The sequence below is a fragment of the Gymnoscopelus braueri genome (genome assembly GCF_963280865.1).
Source record: "Gymnoscopelus braueri genome assembly, chromosome: 16".
NCBI classification, from domain to species: domain Eukaryota; kingdom Metazoa; phylum Chordata; class Actinopteri; order Myctophiformes; family Myctophidae; genus Gymnoscopelus; species Gymnoscopelus braueri.
In genome coordinates this window covers 20,934,324-20,951,694 of record NC_137616.1, presented here as the reverse complement: position 1 = coordinate 20,951,694, position 17,371 = coordinate 20,934,324, and the positions used below count along the sequence as shown (strand labels likewise).

At 39.5% G+C, this 17,371-nt stretch overlaps 1 protein-coding gene across 2 annotated transcripts; it reads left to right on the top strand.

Annotated features, from left to right (window-relative positions):
* The first annotated feature begins 1,820 nt into the window (after positions 1 to 1,820).
* LOC308103434 (scavenger receptor cysteine-rich type 1 protein M130-like) lies at positions 1,821 to 15,360 on the top strand. 2 transcript variants are annotated; one of them, XM_080453396.1, is made up of 18 exons: positions 1,821 to 1,990; positions 3,466 to 3,491; positions 3,641 to 3,714; positions 4,143 to 4,169; positions 4,283 to 4,594; positions 5,462 to 5,752; positions 6,030 to 6,344; positions 6,645 to 6,938; positions 7,337 to 7,651; positions 8,037 to 8,342; positions 8,535 to 8,843; positions 10,355 to 10,669; positions 11,126 to 11,434; positions 11,795 to 12,088; positions 12,454 to 12,789; positions 13,250 to 13,357; positions 13,850 to 13,943; positions 14,082 to 15,360. In XM_080453396.1, exons 3-18 carry the CDS (start codon positions 3,681 to 3,683, stop codon positions 14,230 to 14,232), a joined length of 3,810 nt encoding a protein of 1,269 aa, XP_080309522.1. In that variant the 5' UTR covers positions 1,821 to 1,990; positions 3,466 to 3,491; positions 3,641 to 3,680; the 3' UTR covers positions 14,233 to 15,360. The 2 variants fall into 2 exon arrangements, with proteins under 2 accessions (XP_080309522.1, XP_080309521.1); XM_080453395.1 differs by lacking the exon at positions 1,821 to 1,990 and having other exon boundaries at positions 2,601 to 3,491.
* Positions 15,361 to 17,371: the final 2,011 nt, after the last annotated feature.

The window sequence follows — 17,371 nt, the reverse complement described above, 5'->3', positions numbered from 1 at the left end:
GTGTTAACAACAATTGACTGGCAGAAGTATTAGGAACATAACAGGCTGTGTCCTACTAATCAAAGGATGCAAGTGAAGCAAGAGAAAAGACCCTTGGGAATATGATAAGGCATGGTAACCCTGGCAAGGAGAGAAAGGTGGGGGTGGGGGGGGGGGACACACAACATGAAATGAGTTGATATAAAAGTTAATATGTGAAGAGTGGAGACTCAGAATTTAACCATTGCTCACTTATGCTATGCTCTTTTAATCTAACATGGCATGAAATGAAATCTATATTGAAGATCCACTCCCGACTGAGACTTCGAATCATTCTCCGGTGAAACGGATTCCTGTCAAAAGATATATATTTCACATACTCAAGGTTCAAGGGGTCTTTATTGTTACATCTTCGGTAGACTACAGGTATGAATATTGAATATTCGTCTCATCAAGTGTGCAATGATAGCGACAAAAAGGGAACTTCAAACCATTTCACAAGATTTGTCCTAAAATTAACAAAAGTAATGAGGAACTGAAGTATTGAACTTGCTGAATAGTCTTTGTTTCACTTCCTTTGTATTTCATATCTTATGTAAGATTAATTTTGTGGTGTTCAAAAGAGAAGCAAGAGAAAAGCTTGCTAATGAAAGAATGTGTGTGTGTGTGTGTGTGTGTGTGTGTGTGTGTGTGTGTGTGTGTGTGTGTGTGTGTGTGTGTGTGTGTGTGTGTGTGTGTGTGTGTGTGTGTGTGTGTGTGTGTGTGTGTGTGTGTGTGTGTGTGTGTGTGTGTGTGTGTGTGTGTTAGTGTGTGTGTGTGTGTGTGTGTGTTTTGGTTTTTATCTTTGGTAGTCTAGGGCACGTGCACAAGTTGGTTGTAAGGGGCCTGCAAATGGCCGGCCTCTCCAAAAGGAGGGCTAAACAATTAGCAAGGTACTGCTCAATATCAGCTATTATAGGAAGCCGCTCAATTTGGAGGAGGCGTTGCTTCCTTTACCCATGATTGTTGTCCGCTGTGTTCGACAAGTATGCCATCTTTTGTTTTGTATGTAACGTTGCTCTGCTTTACATGCGCTTTGTAACTAACTGTTTTCCCTTCATCTGACTGCACTGGCAGTGTTTATGTCCTTTGTACATCCTGTACTTCTTATTATGTGGACATAAATAAATATTTCAAATGTGTGTGTGTGTGTGTGTGTGTGTGTGTGTGTGTGTGTGTGTGTGTGTGTGTGTGTGTGTGTGTGTGTGTGTGTGTGTGTGTGTGTGTGTGTGTGTGTGTGTGTGTGTGTGTGTGTGTGTGTGATATCGTGGCTAATCTTGCAAACGACTTCACTGATCACCATCACATTTCCTATGCACGCTTCCAGTAGGCCAAGGAAGTCTATTCCTGAATATTCTTCAAATCCATCAACAACTGTTATTTTTGTGAATTTATAACCTGGTTTGCGGTTATAAATAGACTGGAGTCCAGTCAGTGTATGTGATGGTGGGAGACTAGCCAATCGGGCACAAGCTGTCCGTCTGACAAATGGCATCTACACTATGCCAATTCACTCCTCCCTTTGAATGAAGCCCTGCTACTATTGCCTCATAGTTGATAATCTGTGCATGAAAATGTTGTCCCAGGTGGTTAAAGAACTATGTTATTTTCTCTTATTTTGTTATTTGAATATGGGAATGTGTTGGGGTATTATGCTATGGGGCTTTGTGCAATGTTGTGCCATGATTTTAATTTTGGTTATTTATGTTGATACCCAAATATGTGTTTTGGTGTATCACCATGACTGGCATGTGTTGTATGTATGTTTTGATCAGCTCTACAAGAAACAGAAGTGGTGGAGGATGAGACAAGTGAGGAGGAGACAGTGCGGGAGGTGGCTCCAGCCATTACACCACAGAGGAGCATATATAATGAGCATTAGTGAGGACCAATTATATGACGATACTATAGGTTCAAAATTGGTAAAGTGGTCCTTTAATGGTACGCACTCTACAAGGTGAGCCCCAGGCAGGTATGTATTTCCCATGCTTCTATCTTTAAGGCCTGGGCAAGGCAATAAAGTGGGCGTTGAAGAACTTGGTAATTTTACAAAGTTGACCCTGTGCTTATCTGTATGTATCGTCTTTGTCTTAAGCATTAAGTTTAAGTATTTTCCGTAAGTATTTTTGTATCTATTAAAACCCAAGTTTAATTTTTGTAATTTTATTTTGATATTCTTTATTTATTCCTTATTTACTAACAGGATTCACTGATCACTGTTGTTAGTGGTTGTTTCTGGTAATGGAATTACCAGCATATTTCTAAGGCTTGATCAAACTATGTATACGGAGGTTGTGTTTGCATCAGCTCATACCACCTGGTACCCAGTAATGGATATAGAAGGTAGACTAACCTCATCATGCTAACCCAGTATCCTTTTGGCAATGGGGATTTTTTTGCATGCTGAAAATAGTGCTGACTTTTAGTCACCTTGTTTAATCTCTTAAGGCTATATGTAAAGGAATATCTTAATCTTTTGCCATATCAAAGCTTTTTAAGTATATGAGTGGTATTTGTTCAAATAATTTGAATGTTATTTATTTGCATATTAGCCATAGAGATTAAACTTGATTATGTGTGTAGTAATAATAGGCTATTGCATGAAAAACTTCAGGTTAGGTTGGAGACAACATTTCAACAATGATCAAATGTCTTTGGCAATGATCAATATAAAATATAAATCTTTAATTAGCATGTGGTATATTGTGAGATAATCCTCCCTCTTGTGACAAATTTGGAAGGACTATAATGTAGGTCAATCTGTGCGTCAATAAATAGCTCTTGTAGCATTTGACCTGTAAAAACAAAAACTAACCTTGGCTCTGCTGTATTTGTCTACCAACAAGGTCTTTCTTGTTAGAAATCAAAGGCAGTTGGGGTTACGGGATTTACGGTCACTTGAATGTTTTTGTCATCTAAAACACACCTCTGACCTCACTTGAGTGACTCACAAGTTCTCGTCACAATTAGGTATCAATTCCATGTTAGAGAACTTTAGTCAGAACTGGACTTTCACAAGAATGACCTATGGAAGTTGCATTTATGATAACTGACTGTAGGCTACAGCATAGTACACGGTAAAAAAAAAAGGTTTAGGAATGAGATACATTCTCATTACAGTAATATTCATAATTCAAATGATTCAAAATGATTGTTATAATAAGAACATTTTTCTAAATATCCAACATTTCTCTGAAACTATTTTGTCCTAACCTATGGTTTTGTTACAAATGTTAAGTAGAACTGTACGCATTGAGTAAAACGAATGAAATTTTGACATGTCCTCTGTCTTTAATGATTGATCAAAATGTCAACATGAAACCGTTTGTTCTGATTGGGACACGCTGTTTATCCTAAAAAATTACCAGATCTGTGCAAAGTGCTTTTGTCCTTTTGGACTTTTCTGCCATTCACCAGCTTTATTCAACTTCTACTTCTTTTTAACAGCAGCTCATATTGACCTAATTTAAAAGGTAAGCAATCCAGATGATAATCTTGAGAAGAACATGTGGGCTTTTCCCCAAAAATCAGCATTGTTTTCTTTAAAACAGATGAGATTATGTTGCAAAAAAATACATAAAAAACTTTTTTAGTTTTATTTAATTATTTGTCTTTGATATAGGTTTGGTCCTGCTTTGAGGACAGTATTCTTCATTTCTGCCATGAAGAACAAAGAATTTCATTTTCTCCTTTTAGGTGAGTCTTCCTTTGCTCAGATTATATCTGAAGTTAACTTCTCCATTTTATAAACAGGAACAGTTTTAACAGACATACTGATATCAAAGTGTAATTGTGCATAATTATTTGAAGGGCTTTTATTAGAGCAGTACAGTATTTTTAACATTGGGATGGTGACTTTCAAAAGGGTGAATTACCTATACAAAAACCAGTGTTTCAACGCAAATGAATTTAAATGAAGTTAATTTTGTTCTAAGATCTACTAAAGTGCACCATGTGTTCTCTGCTAATGGCTATGTCAAAATTAGACTGGTGTGGTCCTGGAAAGGTCCTATAAGCTCACAGTGTGAGCTTTAGCTTCTGTTTTTGAAATCATTTAGAGAAATTTTAGACATTTCTTTTGTGGTAGTAGTGAATAATATCTCTGTTTATTGCATCTACTGTAGGTCTGCTGAATGTACTACAGCTTGCAGGTCAGTAATTTCCATATAGGTCATCCTTATGATCATCCACTTCTGAAAATAATTAGAAAACAAGGACGACAATGCCTCACAACATTTATAATTACATTTTTGACATTTTACAGACTGTGACAAGATTCGGGTGGTCGGGCCAAGCCGATGCTCGGGCAGAGTGGAGGTCTTCTATAGGAACAGCTGGGGAACGGTCTGCGATGACTACTGGAGCTTGAATAATGCTGACGTGGTTTGTAGGGAATTAAATTGTGGAACAGCTCTTGAGGCCACATCTAGGGCCCATTTTGGAGAAGGAAAAAATGACATCTGGATGGATGATGTCAAGTGTGTCGGTACCGAGTCTGCTCTCTCCAAGTGTCCACATAGAGAACTTGGGGAGAATAACTGTGGCCATGGTGAAGATGCTGGAGTTGTCTGCTCAGGTGCGACAATACACTCCCATTGTTTTGTTACTCATGTTGACCATGTATCTGCTGATCAACACAGTAGCCTACAATCCTTAATTGAACTCTGACTGTGTACAAATGGAACCAAATGGACCCGCAAAGGTCCATTTGTGCACACTCAGTTACACATGGATTTGGATACATTAACACTGAGCATTTTACTGTGTGGTTAATTGCTTAGTAACCCCTTATATTACAGTCCAATCATTTCCAGATATTTATGAGGGAAGTAGATATTAATCAAATGTAGTTATTAGGAAAGTACCCATAATAATTGGAAAGTAAGGACGACATAATTTCATACTAAATACATGGAAACCTACTAGGAAACTAAATGGTAATACAATATATTTATTGGGATAGTACCCAGAACAAATGGATAGTAAATACTATAATTATATAGTATAATTATATATACTAGAATTATATATAACAAACCGATCTTATCAGTAACATTTCTTATAGAGTATACTGTGTAAGATATTACTAGTATGTACATTGCATGGGGGAGACTGTACCAATCACTGTTGATATGAACTGAAGTTATAAGTCCCTGGAGCAAATTCTGGGTATGCCCATTGCTTATCAACTCACCAACCAATTGTCATTTTTGTTTATATAACCTTTACTTAAAAATAACCCTTATATGCACGGATAATAACTTCTGTTCCATAATTCATTTATAGGCGACATTCTTTTTAACATCATCACTGTGCAGAATTCCCCCTTCCCACCAGTAGGTGGTGTTGTGTGATTATAGCTCTAGACAGCTTCATTATTTAACAATCACACAGATTGTGAAATAGCTTTCAGCAATCAACTGTCAATCTATTTTGTTTACAGAACACTTGAGGCTGGTCAATGGTACTGACCGGTGCTCTGGTAAAGTGGAGGTCTACCATAGTGGTCACTGGAAAAAACTCTGTGCGAATGGCTGGACCAAGAAAGAGGCTAACGTTGTCTGTAGAGAGCTGACTTGTGGGACTCCCTCTTCTGACAAATTGCCACAATTTGGTCAGGAAAATGGAAGGAATGGTGTCAGAAGTTCTTGTCATGGAAATGAGACCTCTCTTGCACAGTGCGCCATTGAAGCGTTCAATGAAACATGTGTGGATGCTACGGTGCTTTGCAAAAGTATGTAACCCTTCTTTTAGAACTGATTTAGTTTAATTTGGGTTATTTCCTGCTATGTGAGGTTAAAGGTGAAACACAGCATGCTCTATTCTTAGTGAAATGGACCTGAGCTCGTTGCAACGCGACGCGTTGTGAGCTTGTGGATATGCTATGTTTGGCGAACGTTCCCCCCAGAATAGGGATGCTGGGGTTCAAGTGGTTAAACGTAAATGAATTTGAATTTAAGTCACTTCCTCTATTAAACCATAGCATTATGTTAACTCTTTTGACCTGGCAGATGTTAACATAGTTCGACTGGCCAACGGAACTAGTCGTTGCTCTGGCAGGGTGGAGGTCTTCCACAATGCACAGTGGGGATCGGTCTGCGATGACCGCTGGGGCATGCAGGATGCCACGGTCGCGTGCCAAGAGTTGAACTGTGGGGCACCAATGGCCGTCAAATACAGGGCCTTCTTTGGTGAGGGCAATGGCCATGTTTGGATGGACGATGTTGAATGCATTGGTATTGAGAAGTCCATTACTGAGTGTCCACACAGAGGATTTGGGGAAAATGACTGTGGTCATGGTGAAGACGCGAGTATTATATGCTCAGGTAAACCATATTTTATTCCTCCAAATATTACATTTTCCATTTCTGATTGGCTTCCCCTAACTAAGTTTAAACCTTCTCAATTTGGGATCCACATGGAGTAAATTCAGCTTTGCTGTTATAGGCCTGAGTAGACTATGACTTAATTCATGGTGTCATTATGGTAGGCTATTTGGATTTCTCAAAAATGTTGGACTCATGTTAAAAGACTCAGTTAAGAATTTAACATTATGTTCAGTCAAACATTTCCTTGAACATTTGCATTGCTGACACATTTCAATAAATGTTTTCCCTGATTTACAGACAAAACCAGACTGGCTAATGGCACTGACCGGTGCAGTGGTCGATTGGAAGTCTTCCACGACGATGAATGGGTGAAACTATGTAGTAGTGACTGGAGCTCAAGCAAGGCTACATTGGTGTGTAATGAGCTAGAATGTGGAAATCCATCCAATCCCCAAGTAAAACCTTACTTTGGCGAAAGCATAGGGCTGAGAGGTTTTACAAGTAGGTGTTTGGGTAATGAGACCTCTATCGCAGACTGCCAACTTCAGCCCAACTCTGCAAAATGTGAAAATGTTGCTCTGAAGTGTACAGGTATGTTTTGCGTATCACTCCATCCATCTGTTGGGCCTTCCATGCCTTTTTACACATGCACATGTTCTTTAGGGGTTCCCAAACCTTTCTCTACCAAGAGCCCTAGCCATAGCCTTTGGCTACATATGCCGAAATGGCTAGAAAAAACAACAACGAAAATAGTGAAAGTAGTCGATCTACAATGCATTTTGAGCTTGTTCGTTTTTTGTATGTTTGAAAAATGTTGAATAATAATGTTGAAATAATTCCAATTATCTGGTTACTCTGAATATTTGTAAATATGAAAGAACAACAACAGTAATATTAATAATAATAATGACAACAACATTAATGATTGTAACAATAATAGCTTTAATGTTGTAATGTGTAATGTGTTAACTTTAGATTACTGTCCTCAGGTCATCCGCAGATAAAGCTTGTGAATGGCACTGATCGATGCTCTGGTAGAGTGGAGGTTTATCACGATGGCCAGTGGGGAACAATATGTGACGATCAGTGGGATCTCAATGATGCTCAGGTGGTGTGTAAAGAGGTGGACTGTGGGACAGCTCAGACAGCCAAATCGAGAGGGTTCTTCGGTAAAGGCCTTGGTGAAATCTGGTTGGATGACATGGAGTGTTTGGGCCATGAGAGTGCCCTTGATGCCTGCCCACACAATGCATATGGAGATAATAACTGTGGCCATGCTGAGGACGCTGGTGTGATCTGTTCAAGTAAGCTCGATGTTTTATTGTCTCCCATGGATTATTTATGTTGTTTATGTTTCATGTAATTCGCTTGAGAGTTAATGTGTTATTCCTTTGGATCGCAGTTTATCTCATATGAATTGTCAAAAGAATTGGTTGACTAGGTTTGAAACCTTCATGTCTGAGTACTACACCCTTGCCACACCAATTCAGATTTTTAGAGACCCTTGGTCTTGTCATCATCAAACTCTGGTATCTTAACAATTTGAACAGTAATTAAATGATATTATTCTACACACAGCAACCAGTTTGCTGTTCAAGTCTCAGTCACAACCAAATTCAAAGCAAAGGAAGAATACTTCAGCAGGCAGTGATGTGCTGCTAAAGTACTGTTCTCTCTTTTTATTTCTAGGCACTATCAGACTATTTAATGGTACTGACCATTGCTCAGGCAGACTGGAGGTCTACCACAACGGCCAGTGGTTACCAGTATATGATTATGACTGGGGGACAAGAGAAATCGGAGTGGTGTGCAGAGAGACAGATTGTGGCGACGCTGTCACTCCCGTGGTAACATCTTCTGTTGTTCCCTACACTGGGCAGAGAGGGTACATAGCTAGTTGTCAAGGTACAGAGACTTCTCTCACACAGTGTTCATTGAGAGAATCCGTGAAGACCAGCCGTGATAATGTCAAAGAGGCAGCTGTTGCTTGTACAGGTAAGAATTATACAGTAAGACACATCTTTACTTTAACAAATGATGGTGCTGTTCGGCAAAAATTACAGATTTTCAGCGTGCAACATTGCCTTGCAGCAAAGTAACCTGCTAAAGTAGCCTTCACATAATTTGAAACAGCATAGGCATTCTGGGGAATAGGATGTAATGTCACCTCTCATCTATGACTCCCAGGTAACGTCAAGTTGGTCAATGGCTCCAATCGATGCTCTGGAAGAGTGGAGTTCTACCGTAATGGCGAGTGGGGGAAGGTGTGTGGTGATTCCTGGGACATGAATGATGCTCAGGTGGTGTGCTCGCAGCTTGACTGTGGAAGAGCTCACAAAGTATTGAACACGGACGAGTTTGGGCTGGGAAGTGGAAGAACCTGGATTGAGAGCATAGAATGCAATGGCAGAGAGTCTTCACTCTCTCAGTGTGTGCAAACAGAAGACCCCAGTATTGCCTGCAACCACAGCTCAGTGGCAAGTGTTATTTGTTCAGGTAAGAGAAAACAGTGAAAATCTTATATCAGTTGTTCTCAAACATTTTCATGTCAAGGACCCCAAAATTGATACTGTATGTATTAAAAGATCGTGTGAAAGGATCACATGGCTTGTAGATTGGCTGAATAGCCAAAAAACGAATAAAATGTTTAAACTGTTCCTAATTTTGATGGGGACCCCCTGGAACCCCCTGAGGGACCCCTGGGGGTCTCTAGACCCCATGTTGAGAACCACTGCCTGATAAGATATCTTAATGATTTTGTAATTGCAGAAATTCAAGACAGAAAGAGCTGGAAACAGTATAGAATATAATTCACAGTGTACAAGACTGGAAGTTCTTTGCTTGCAAGAAGTGAAATATTATTACAAAAGCTATAGAATTTCAAAAAAGAACAGCTCAGCATATGTATGTCCATCAGTAGCCTACTTCTGTAGAAATAATTCAAGTTTGACTTTTTACAAGTAAGGAGCTTCCAAACTTGTTTATTTTGCATCATTCTAGAACATAGGTTACCCTATGTAGCAACCTCACTGCAACGGCATACCACTGCAGATCCTTTTGTGATGCCAAATTTTAATTCACACTTTAGTATTTGATTATTTTAGGTTGTAGCACCAGAGCATAGCTAGAATTAACTATGAAAGAAATGTTGGTTGGGGTTTAGTTTATGCTGACTTCATACAAATGTGTGTGAATTTGGCTTTTTGTCAGATTAGATTTTGTGACTTTGTCTATTGAGAGGTGGCAAAAATGAATTGATTGATTGATTGACATTTTTATTAGGCAAAAGAATGTAAAACAACACAGTTACTTTTATAGTACTTTTGTCTAAAAGGTCCGACCAAAAAAATCCTTGCGGACTTGTTTCCGTTGGGGTCCTTGAATTAATTTCATAGACATATATAGTAGCAACCAAACAGTTCAAATATCAACATAAAAATACAGAGAAAAAATACCACTATGTACAAAAAAAAATAAAGGGGGGGGGGTCGTCTGTCTTCCCGGGAAACTGGTACTACCTCCTCTTATGGCCTCCAGAAAGATGAGTTTTTAGGGCTGTTTTAAATGAGCCCAGCGAACTGCATTTTTTGAGGGATGGGGTTAGACTATTCCATACCTTGGTGGCCGTGTTGTAGGAGAATTTGCCCATGTTTGTTTTATGGGTGGGTGGTACCAGATTGTTGTTTACGCTCCCTCTAGTTTCGTGACTGTGGGTGTCACTAATGTTTTGGAGGTATTTAGACAGATATGCGGGTATAGGGGGCATTTCGGGCAAATCTGCATTTACGATTTTGAAGACCAGTCCCATTTTTAGTTGTTTAACCCTGTCTTCCACCCTGAGCCAGCCTAGGCTGGCAAAGTGAGTGGGAGAGAGGTGGGTCATGGGCCCCAGTCCGAGAAGTAGTCGTGGAACATGCTTGTTTTTTGCTTTTATCTTTTTTATCTGTTTCTTTCTGTCATGTCCATATTTGTTTCATACAGTTATTTTGACTCTCTTCACCTAACAGATAATCTGGACGTACGCTTGGTCGGTGCTACTGACCACTGCTCTGGCAGAGTAGAGGTCCGCCATGGTGAACAGTGGGGAACACTGTGCGAACATGGCTGGACCATGAATGAAGCAGAGATGGTATGCAAGATGCTGGAGTGTGGTAAGGCCGTCAGAGCCCCTGGTGGGGCCCATTTTGGTCAGGGCACCGGGCCGATCTGGGAGGCGAGTCAGGCATGCTTCAGCAGCGAGGCATCTCTCCACCAATGTTCCATCAGAGGATTCAACAACACAAGATGTAGTCATGAAGAAGATGCCGGTGTCATCTGTGCGGGTAAGGGGTCATTCAGACTGCTGCCAGCAATTTGTCTTGAAACTTCAAATGCTTCTTATTGCTTAATTTATATTTTGTCATATGACGCTGTTGAACACCGAATGTACAAGCTCACAATGTGTCGCGACTTGTTGTGAGCTTGTAGATCATCTATTCTCGGTGCGCAACAGCGTCATTCGATTGAATGTAAATGTATGTTAAGTATTACAAAGACATCACAAGATTTACATAAATGGCATGAATTCTTGTTGTAAATAACACTTGTCAACCCCCCTCATTTTCTACATAGTCCACATCTTTATCACCTAGTTTAGGCTACATGATGAATCTGTAAAATGTCCTTCCACTACTAACCATCTGACTGCAAATTCTATGGCATGTATGATACAGTAAAAAGGACTGAATGAGCAATCATGCACATTTCTTTTATTTCCTCAATCTTTTATATATATCCAGAGCAGCTTAGGTTGGTCAACGGCAGAGGTCAATGCTCTGGAAGAGTAGAGGTGTTCCATAAAGGCCTGTGGGGAACCGTGTGCGACGACGAATGGGAAATATCCAATGCCGAAGTGGTGTGTAGGCAAGTTGGCTGTGGTGTGGCCATCTCCGCTCTTACAAGTGCCCACTTCGGTAGGGGCAACGGTCCAATCTGGCTGGATAACGTGGAGTGTACTGGCTCAGAGAGTGCTCTCACTCAGTGTTCACACAACGCATTTGGAGACAACAACTGTGGCCACGGAGAGGATGCTGGTGTTGTCTGCATGGGTAAGAGGAAGTGTTTATTTTGAAACACTGAACATTCCTGGTGTGCACTGGATTATTTGACTTTAAACGATTTTATATAGTACAAATTGTGATTTGATAAACATGTTTTTTTTACTGGGAGAGTATAGTGTCTTGTTCCTACACAGATCAAATTTTATTTTAGGCAGCACCTCCTCTCAGGTTGTTTTTTTCTATGTTTTTTTTTATCCCACGATTTTTGTAACCCATTTTTTCACCCAGCGCCAAAAGCTGTAATCCTGGATGCTACTATCCCTCTACCATCTTCTCTCAGGTTGTTTGAGCACAAAACCGATCTTTTATATTCACACAGCAAAATGTCCAACAATTTATCTGTCTTAGGTTCACTGCCGAAGCCCCAAATCATTCTGAGTCCTGGACCAGAGGTCAAGTGGGGAGAAAGAATTGAGATCACTTGCATGATGACAACAGAGCACTTGGGAGGAACGTTTGTCCTGCAGAAGACCCCTGGCACCTTCAGACTGGAAAAATACACGGATCATGAAGCTGCAGTATTCATCATTCCTAAAGCAGACTACAGCCATAAGGGCTCATACCACTGTGAATATCGGAAGCGATTGGCCACACAAAACATCGAGTTTCCTCTGGGTGATGAAGCGGAGCTCTCTGTCACAGGTCATCTGCTTCTCTGCTTTGTTTTGCTAGCATCACACATTGTAGCTCAGGGGTTCCCTGACTCTTTCAGCTTGGGACCCAAAAGAGACATTTGGAAATTCTTTGTAAAATATTTGAATTTGTTGAAAAAGTTTTGAAATCTTTTTTTTTCTAGGAAAGGTTAAAAACAGTCACAACCCTACAGTACGTTTATGCAACACTTCTGTAGATTCAACTCTACACGACAATCTGTAATCAGATTCCAGAAGCCACATGTTGACCACTTAAACATGAGTTGACTCTGTACTTGGTCCGCTTTTTTCCAGTCTACACCAAATCTCTTTGCCAAAAATAACCGACGTTTTGTTTTTGTTTATTTCCCTCAGTGATGTTGGAAACGCCCAGCATCTCCCTGACCTCTCCTCACGCCATGGTGATCTTCAGCCCTGACAACCTGGAGGTCAACAAGGGCAGCAGCTTCTCCATCACGTGCTCCATCCATTCCCAATACCTCGGGGGCTTCTTCTATTTGACGACGTCCACCTCGAATGCCTCCGAGCCTAAGCCAGTGTTCAGCCACTCCGTCTTCCTGTTGGCTTACTTTGATTTCCCCGTGGTGGAATATAAAGACCAGGGGGAATACAGGTGTGTCTATGGGGTCAACATCTCTTCACTGACCTTCCGCTCGGAACCCTCCAAATCGCTCAGAGTCACCGTGATCGGTAAGGAGGGATTGATGCCCAATTCTTTAAACATGAATATTCTGTGATTTGTCCTCTTTGAACCACTTTCAACCTGACGTCACTTTGGGCATTAATTGGTCATTATAGGCACAAAATAAGAATGAAACAATTTCAAACAAATTCTAAAATAGTGAAAACAGCAGATCTACAAGATCACAATGCGCAAAGATGCAATGTAATGAGAGCTTGTACATCAGCTCAACACCTACTTAATTGACTGGGACCTCCAGCAGTCTCTACTTGGTGCCCTCCTTTTTCCCTCTGCACCAAATATCGTCACCATAAATCTACAAGCTCTGGAGCTTGTAGTTAAGCTATATTTGCCAAATCTTCACCTATTTTCGTAGAATGTTTGCCTATTATGACATGCCCAGAATATAGGGTTAAAGTGGTTAAATGCAGTATTTATCTACTTCATCCACTGAATCAATGTCCCCAGCATCCTCCGTCTCCCCGGCCGTCTCAGGAGTTCTGGGTGGGCTGGTGGTCTTGCTGCTGCTGCTGGCAGGTGGCTACCTGGTCTGGAGAAAGAGACACCAGATTGGACGTGAGTAATGGCACATTTATACTTTTTCATATACCACAATATTCAAAATAACATATTTCCATTTATTATTGGTGAGTATCATGGTCATATGGAGAAGTATGAATTAGATTTCATAGATCAGAGATGCAAATGTGTTGTGAGCTTGTCAATCTGGAAACCCATTGTCAACAAAAAAGGAAAGAACAGCGCCCTCTGCTGTTTTTTTCCTTTGCAGCTTGGAATCTGTTCTTGAGAGATTATGAGCTTGTAGGCTGGCTATTTTAAAAATAAATTCTGAAAATGTTTGATGTGTTATACAGGCGGGATATGTTTCTTTCTACTCTGTGGCCATATATCTAACACAACTCTCAACCAATCAGACTGCCTGATTTGAGTCCATTTTATAATGTAGGCTACTGCCAATTACCTTTAATGGCTAAATTGAATCTTAATGAAGCAAATTTCTGCCCATTTTCTTTTGTCATAGTAATATTATCTTATATCACTCTTCAGGTGCGTCGGTTAGGTTTAGTAGCAGAGTTGGAGAGTTGAGAGAAGCTGGTATAGAAGATACAGGAGCCAAAGGACATGGAGTATTTGATGGAAGGTATGGAAAAAATTAATAAAAAGTAGCAGACATTATTAACTTTGTGCGTGTATGCGAGAAAATGTACTAGACAACCTATCAGGAGATCATGAAGTGACACATTTAAGAAAATATGTTCTAATTTATTCTCATCTTTAGGGACTCCATTGTGAATGAGCAAGGAAACAGCCACAGCCTGGAAGACAAGAGTAATGATGCTGATTCCAATAACACCGTTGATAGGAACGCTACTGAAGACTTAACCGGGCGAGTGTGTTATGAGCTTGAACCTCTTATTCATGACTCATGACCACTGGTGGACAAATTACTCAACCCCAGTACTTGAGAGTCAAAGTATAGTCAAATATTACTCCACTACAAGTGAAAGTTGCTCACTCAAATAAGTACTTGAGTTAAAGTACTGGAGTACTTGCTTTTAAAAATACTTACAGTAAGTATTCAAAAGTACATGCTTTTAAAAGTTTAAAAGTACAAGTTCAAATGTACAAATTACAAGTGCATTTAGTTTTTTATATCAATGTGTTGCTGTATTGAAAGATTTTCCAGAAAAGTTAAACAAATATTAATAATAGTGAATATTTTCACTATATTTTAAATAGATCTTGTTAAGTGGATAATTCATAATGTACTTTTTCCCTCTCTAGAAATGTAGCGGAGTCAAAGTACAATATTTGTCTTGGAAAGTATCCAAAAATGCAAATACTCAAGTAGAGTACAGATACTCAAAAAATGTACAGTACTCAAGTAAATGTACTTGCTACTGTCCACCAATGCTCATGCCTTTAGCAATGACTCAAGGACCAACTTTAACCTACAACAAACAAAACCTAGGATAGAACAGAACTAGTGTCTTAATGCTTACAATATGCTACTCTGCACCAGCTGAGTATCAAAAGTATGTGATAGCATTTCATTGTATATACTGTAGTAGTCTGCTAGAGAGGACACATTGAATCAAAAACCAAATACATAATTTATTGTGATCTCCTTGCAGTGACTAACAACTAGCTAGCTTAAATGTTCAAAGGCTATGCATTTTTTATTACAGTGATAATGAACAGCAAGCACTTATCAAAGAAACAATGAAGATGTTGATCTATAAATGTATACTTGACAGCATTACTGTAGTACTGCATGTACTTGTTTTCTCTAGAGGTGCAGCCTAAGTCATATCACATAACCTAAAAATGTCTTTGTGAAAATTGTTACAGTGCCCTCTAAGTACTGTAGATGTTTAATGCCTGCAGTAAAGTAACAAACAAACTACATAAGATGGCGCATGCCTCTGCCAACACTATGCAACAGCCAAGATTTGCCATTTCCACATGTCATAAATTAACCAAATTTATATAACTTTGATTAATTAGTGCTTTTCATGCTTCAGCTTGTCATTGAAGACTATGTTTTTTTGTTTAATAAATTCAAACAAAATGTTATGTGTGCATGTGGTTCATTTAAGGTTCATTTTCTTCTTCTCTGTGCTGAAGAAACATATGTCATATATTGGTCCCATTTGATCAGACAAGAAAAAAACTATTCCATAACTATTCCCTAAGTGCAAGAATAAGAAGCATCCAGTTTGAAAGAGGGTTTGTCCACAGAAATGTATTTATTTCCATAGACGTTGACATCTGCATTGCCAATCACAGAGTGTAGTACCTGAATCACCAAAACATTGCACTTTATACAGACAGACATTTGACATAGGTCCTCCTCCCAGTCCTCCTTCTTGACCACTCACAAACAAGCTTTTAGAAACAAAAGGCTTCTTGGCCAGCCTTTCTCAGTCATCACAAGGAATTAGCATCCGTCTAGATTTAAACATGTGACAATTTACTTTAACCCTTATCTATAAAACTATACTTTTACACAAGCTCATATTATGAAATCTTTGTTTAACATCATCTTATTAGCTTCAAATTAAGTCCACACACATTATACATTCACAATTGCAAACAGCAGTTAGAAATACAATGAGTCAACAAAGTTGCAGTTACTTTAAGACTGAATATTTTCCTTAAATGACATTTCTCTTTGTTAACAACACAAGTCATAGTTATCAAGACTTTAATCATTTTAACTACACACTGCAGACCTAAGACTGAAGAATAATAAAAGTGTATATATTTTACTGTTTCAGTCGTCTTGACCTGGCTTCCATCACTACACATTTGCTGTCTGTGACCTATGCCCAGGAAGGAGTAATGATTACTCTGATTAGTTTAAATGAATACAAAAGCCTTGCCCTGATAATCAAGACAAGACAGAGGGTGTCAATGCCTCTGAACCAAGGAACAAAAGGTTTATCAAAAACGACTGTTGTGCTTCTCACCTCTTACCTGGACTCTACAATGGTCAGGAACTCTGAACTGATTGCATTATAGCTGAGCCCACACTAAGTTGGGTGAAATCTCTCTCTGGCTTACATTATTTGACCAAAGGTCAAACTCAGTCCTAAATACAAACCTTCAAGTGTTTTACCAATTAAAATGGAATATCATAGAAATACATGTTTGAAATGCTACTTTTAGTCCTGGATATACCATACATGCAACCTCATTGTGATAAACTTAACTAATGATATCAGGAGCATTTCCCTTGCTCTTTCAGGAACCCTGGAGGATGCCCCCTACTGATTTCAGTGACTCCATGGCCTATCCTCTAGCACCGTCCGCCAATAGGCCACTTGCACACATTTTACACCCGTCTGGATTGACATTGAATTTGTTGAGTGCATTCATGCTCCCTGGAAGACGAACCCATGAGTGCCCTCATGATGACTCTCTTCTAGTGCCACCCTCAAGCCAAAATAGCAACTTTTCACACAAGATATCTCTTTTATCTCTTTTATCTTACAGGATAAAGCATATTGATTTTGGTGACTCTGTGGCTTTTACTCTAGCAACACCCATTAGCCTATTTCATGTTGGACGGAATGGACACTAAAGGCTGGTAGCGAGGCTTATAGTAGTGGTAGTGGGCCTATTTAAATGATCTAGGGCGCAAGGTTGCGCATGGTCTAAAAAGTGCATAAATTGCGGCGTATCAAACAAAAAAAATTGCTTGGTGTTATAGGGGTTTAGTCTCTGAATTAGTCATGGGTATGTTTTGGGCGTAACATGAAATGAATGAATGGCTAAGGCGCAATCACTTTCTGGCTTTGTGTCTTCCAGATTTTTCTTCCACCTAAGTTAGCAATGCACCCGACCACACCTCATCATAAGACCAACTCATCCATGGGTGCATATAGGCTACATTTGGTAACGAATGGACGTGAAAATGACAACTGCGTTGATTACTAGCAATGACATATGCGCTGCGTTTTGCGCCACTTTGCTTGTGTGTTTGCAAAATTTTCTATTGACTATGCAAAACTGCAGTTTCTTCAGTCTAAGACAATTATGGATAAAAAAAATGTAAGGAAAAAC

Coding starts and splice junctions, on each gene's coding strand:
- LOC308103434 (XM_080453396.1), top strand. CDS start 3,681: ATGAAGAACAAAGAATTTCATTTTCTCCTTTTAG. Junction 4,170..4,282: donor GAATGTACTACAGCTTGCAG/GTCAGTAATTTC, acceptor GACATTTTACAG/ACTGTGACAAGATTCGGGTG. Junction 4,595..5,461: donor TGCTGGAGTTGTCTGCTCAG/GTGCGACAATAC, acceptor TTTTGTTTACAG/AACACTTGAGGCTGGTCAAT.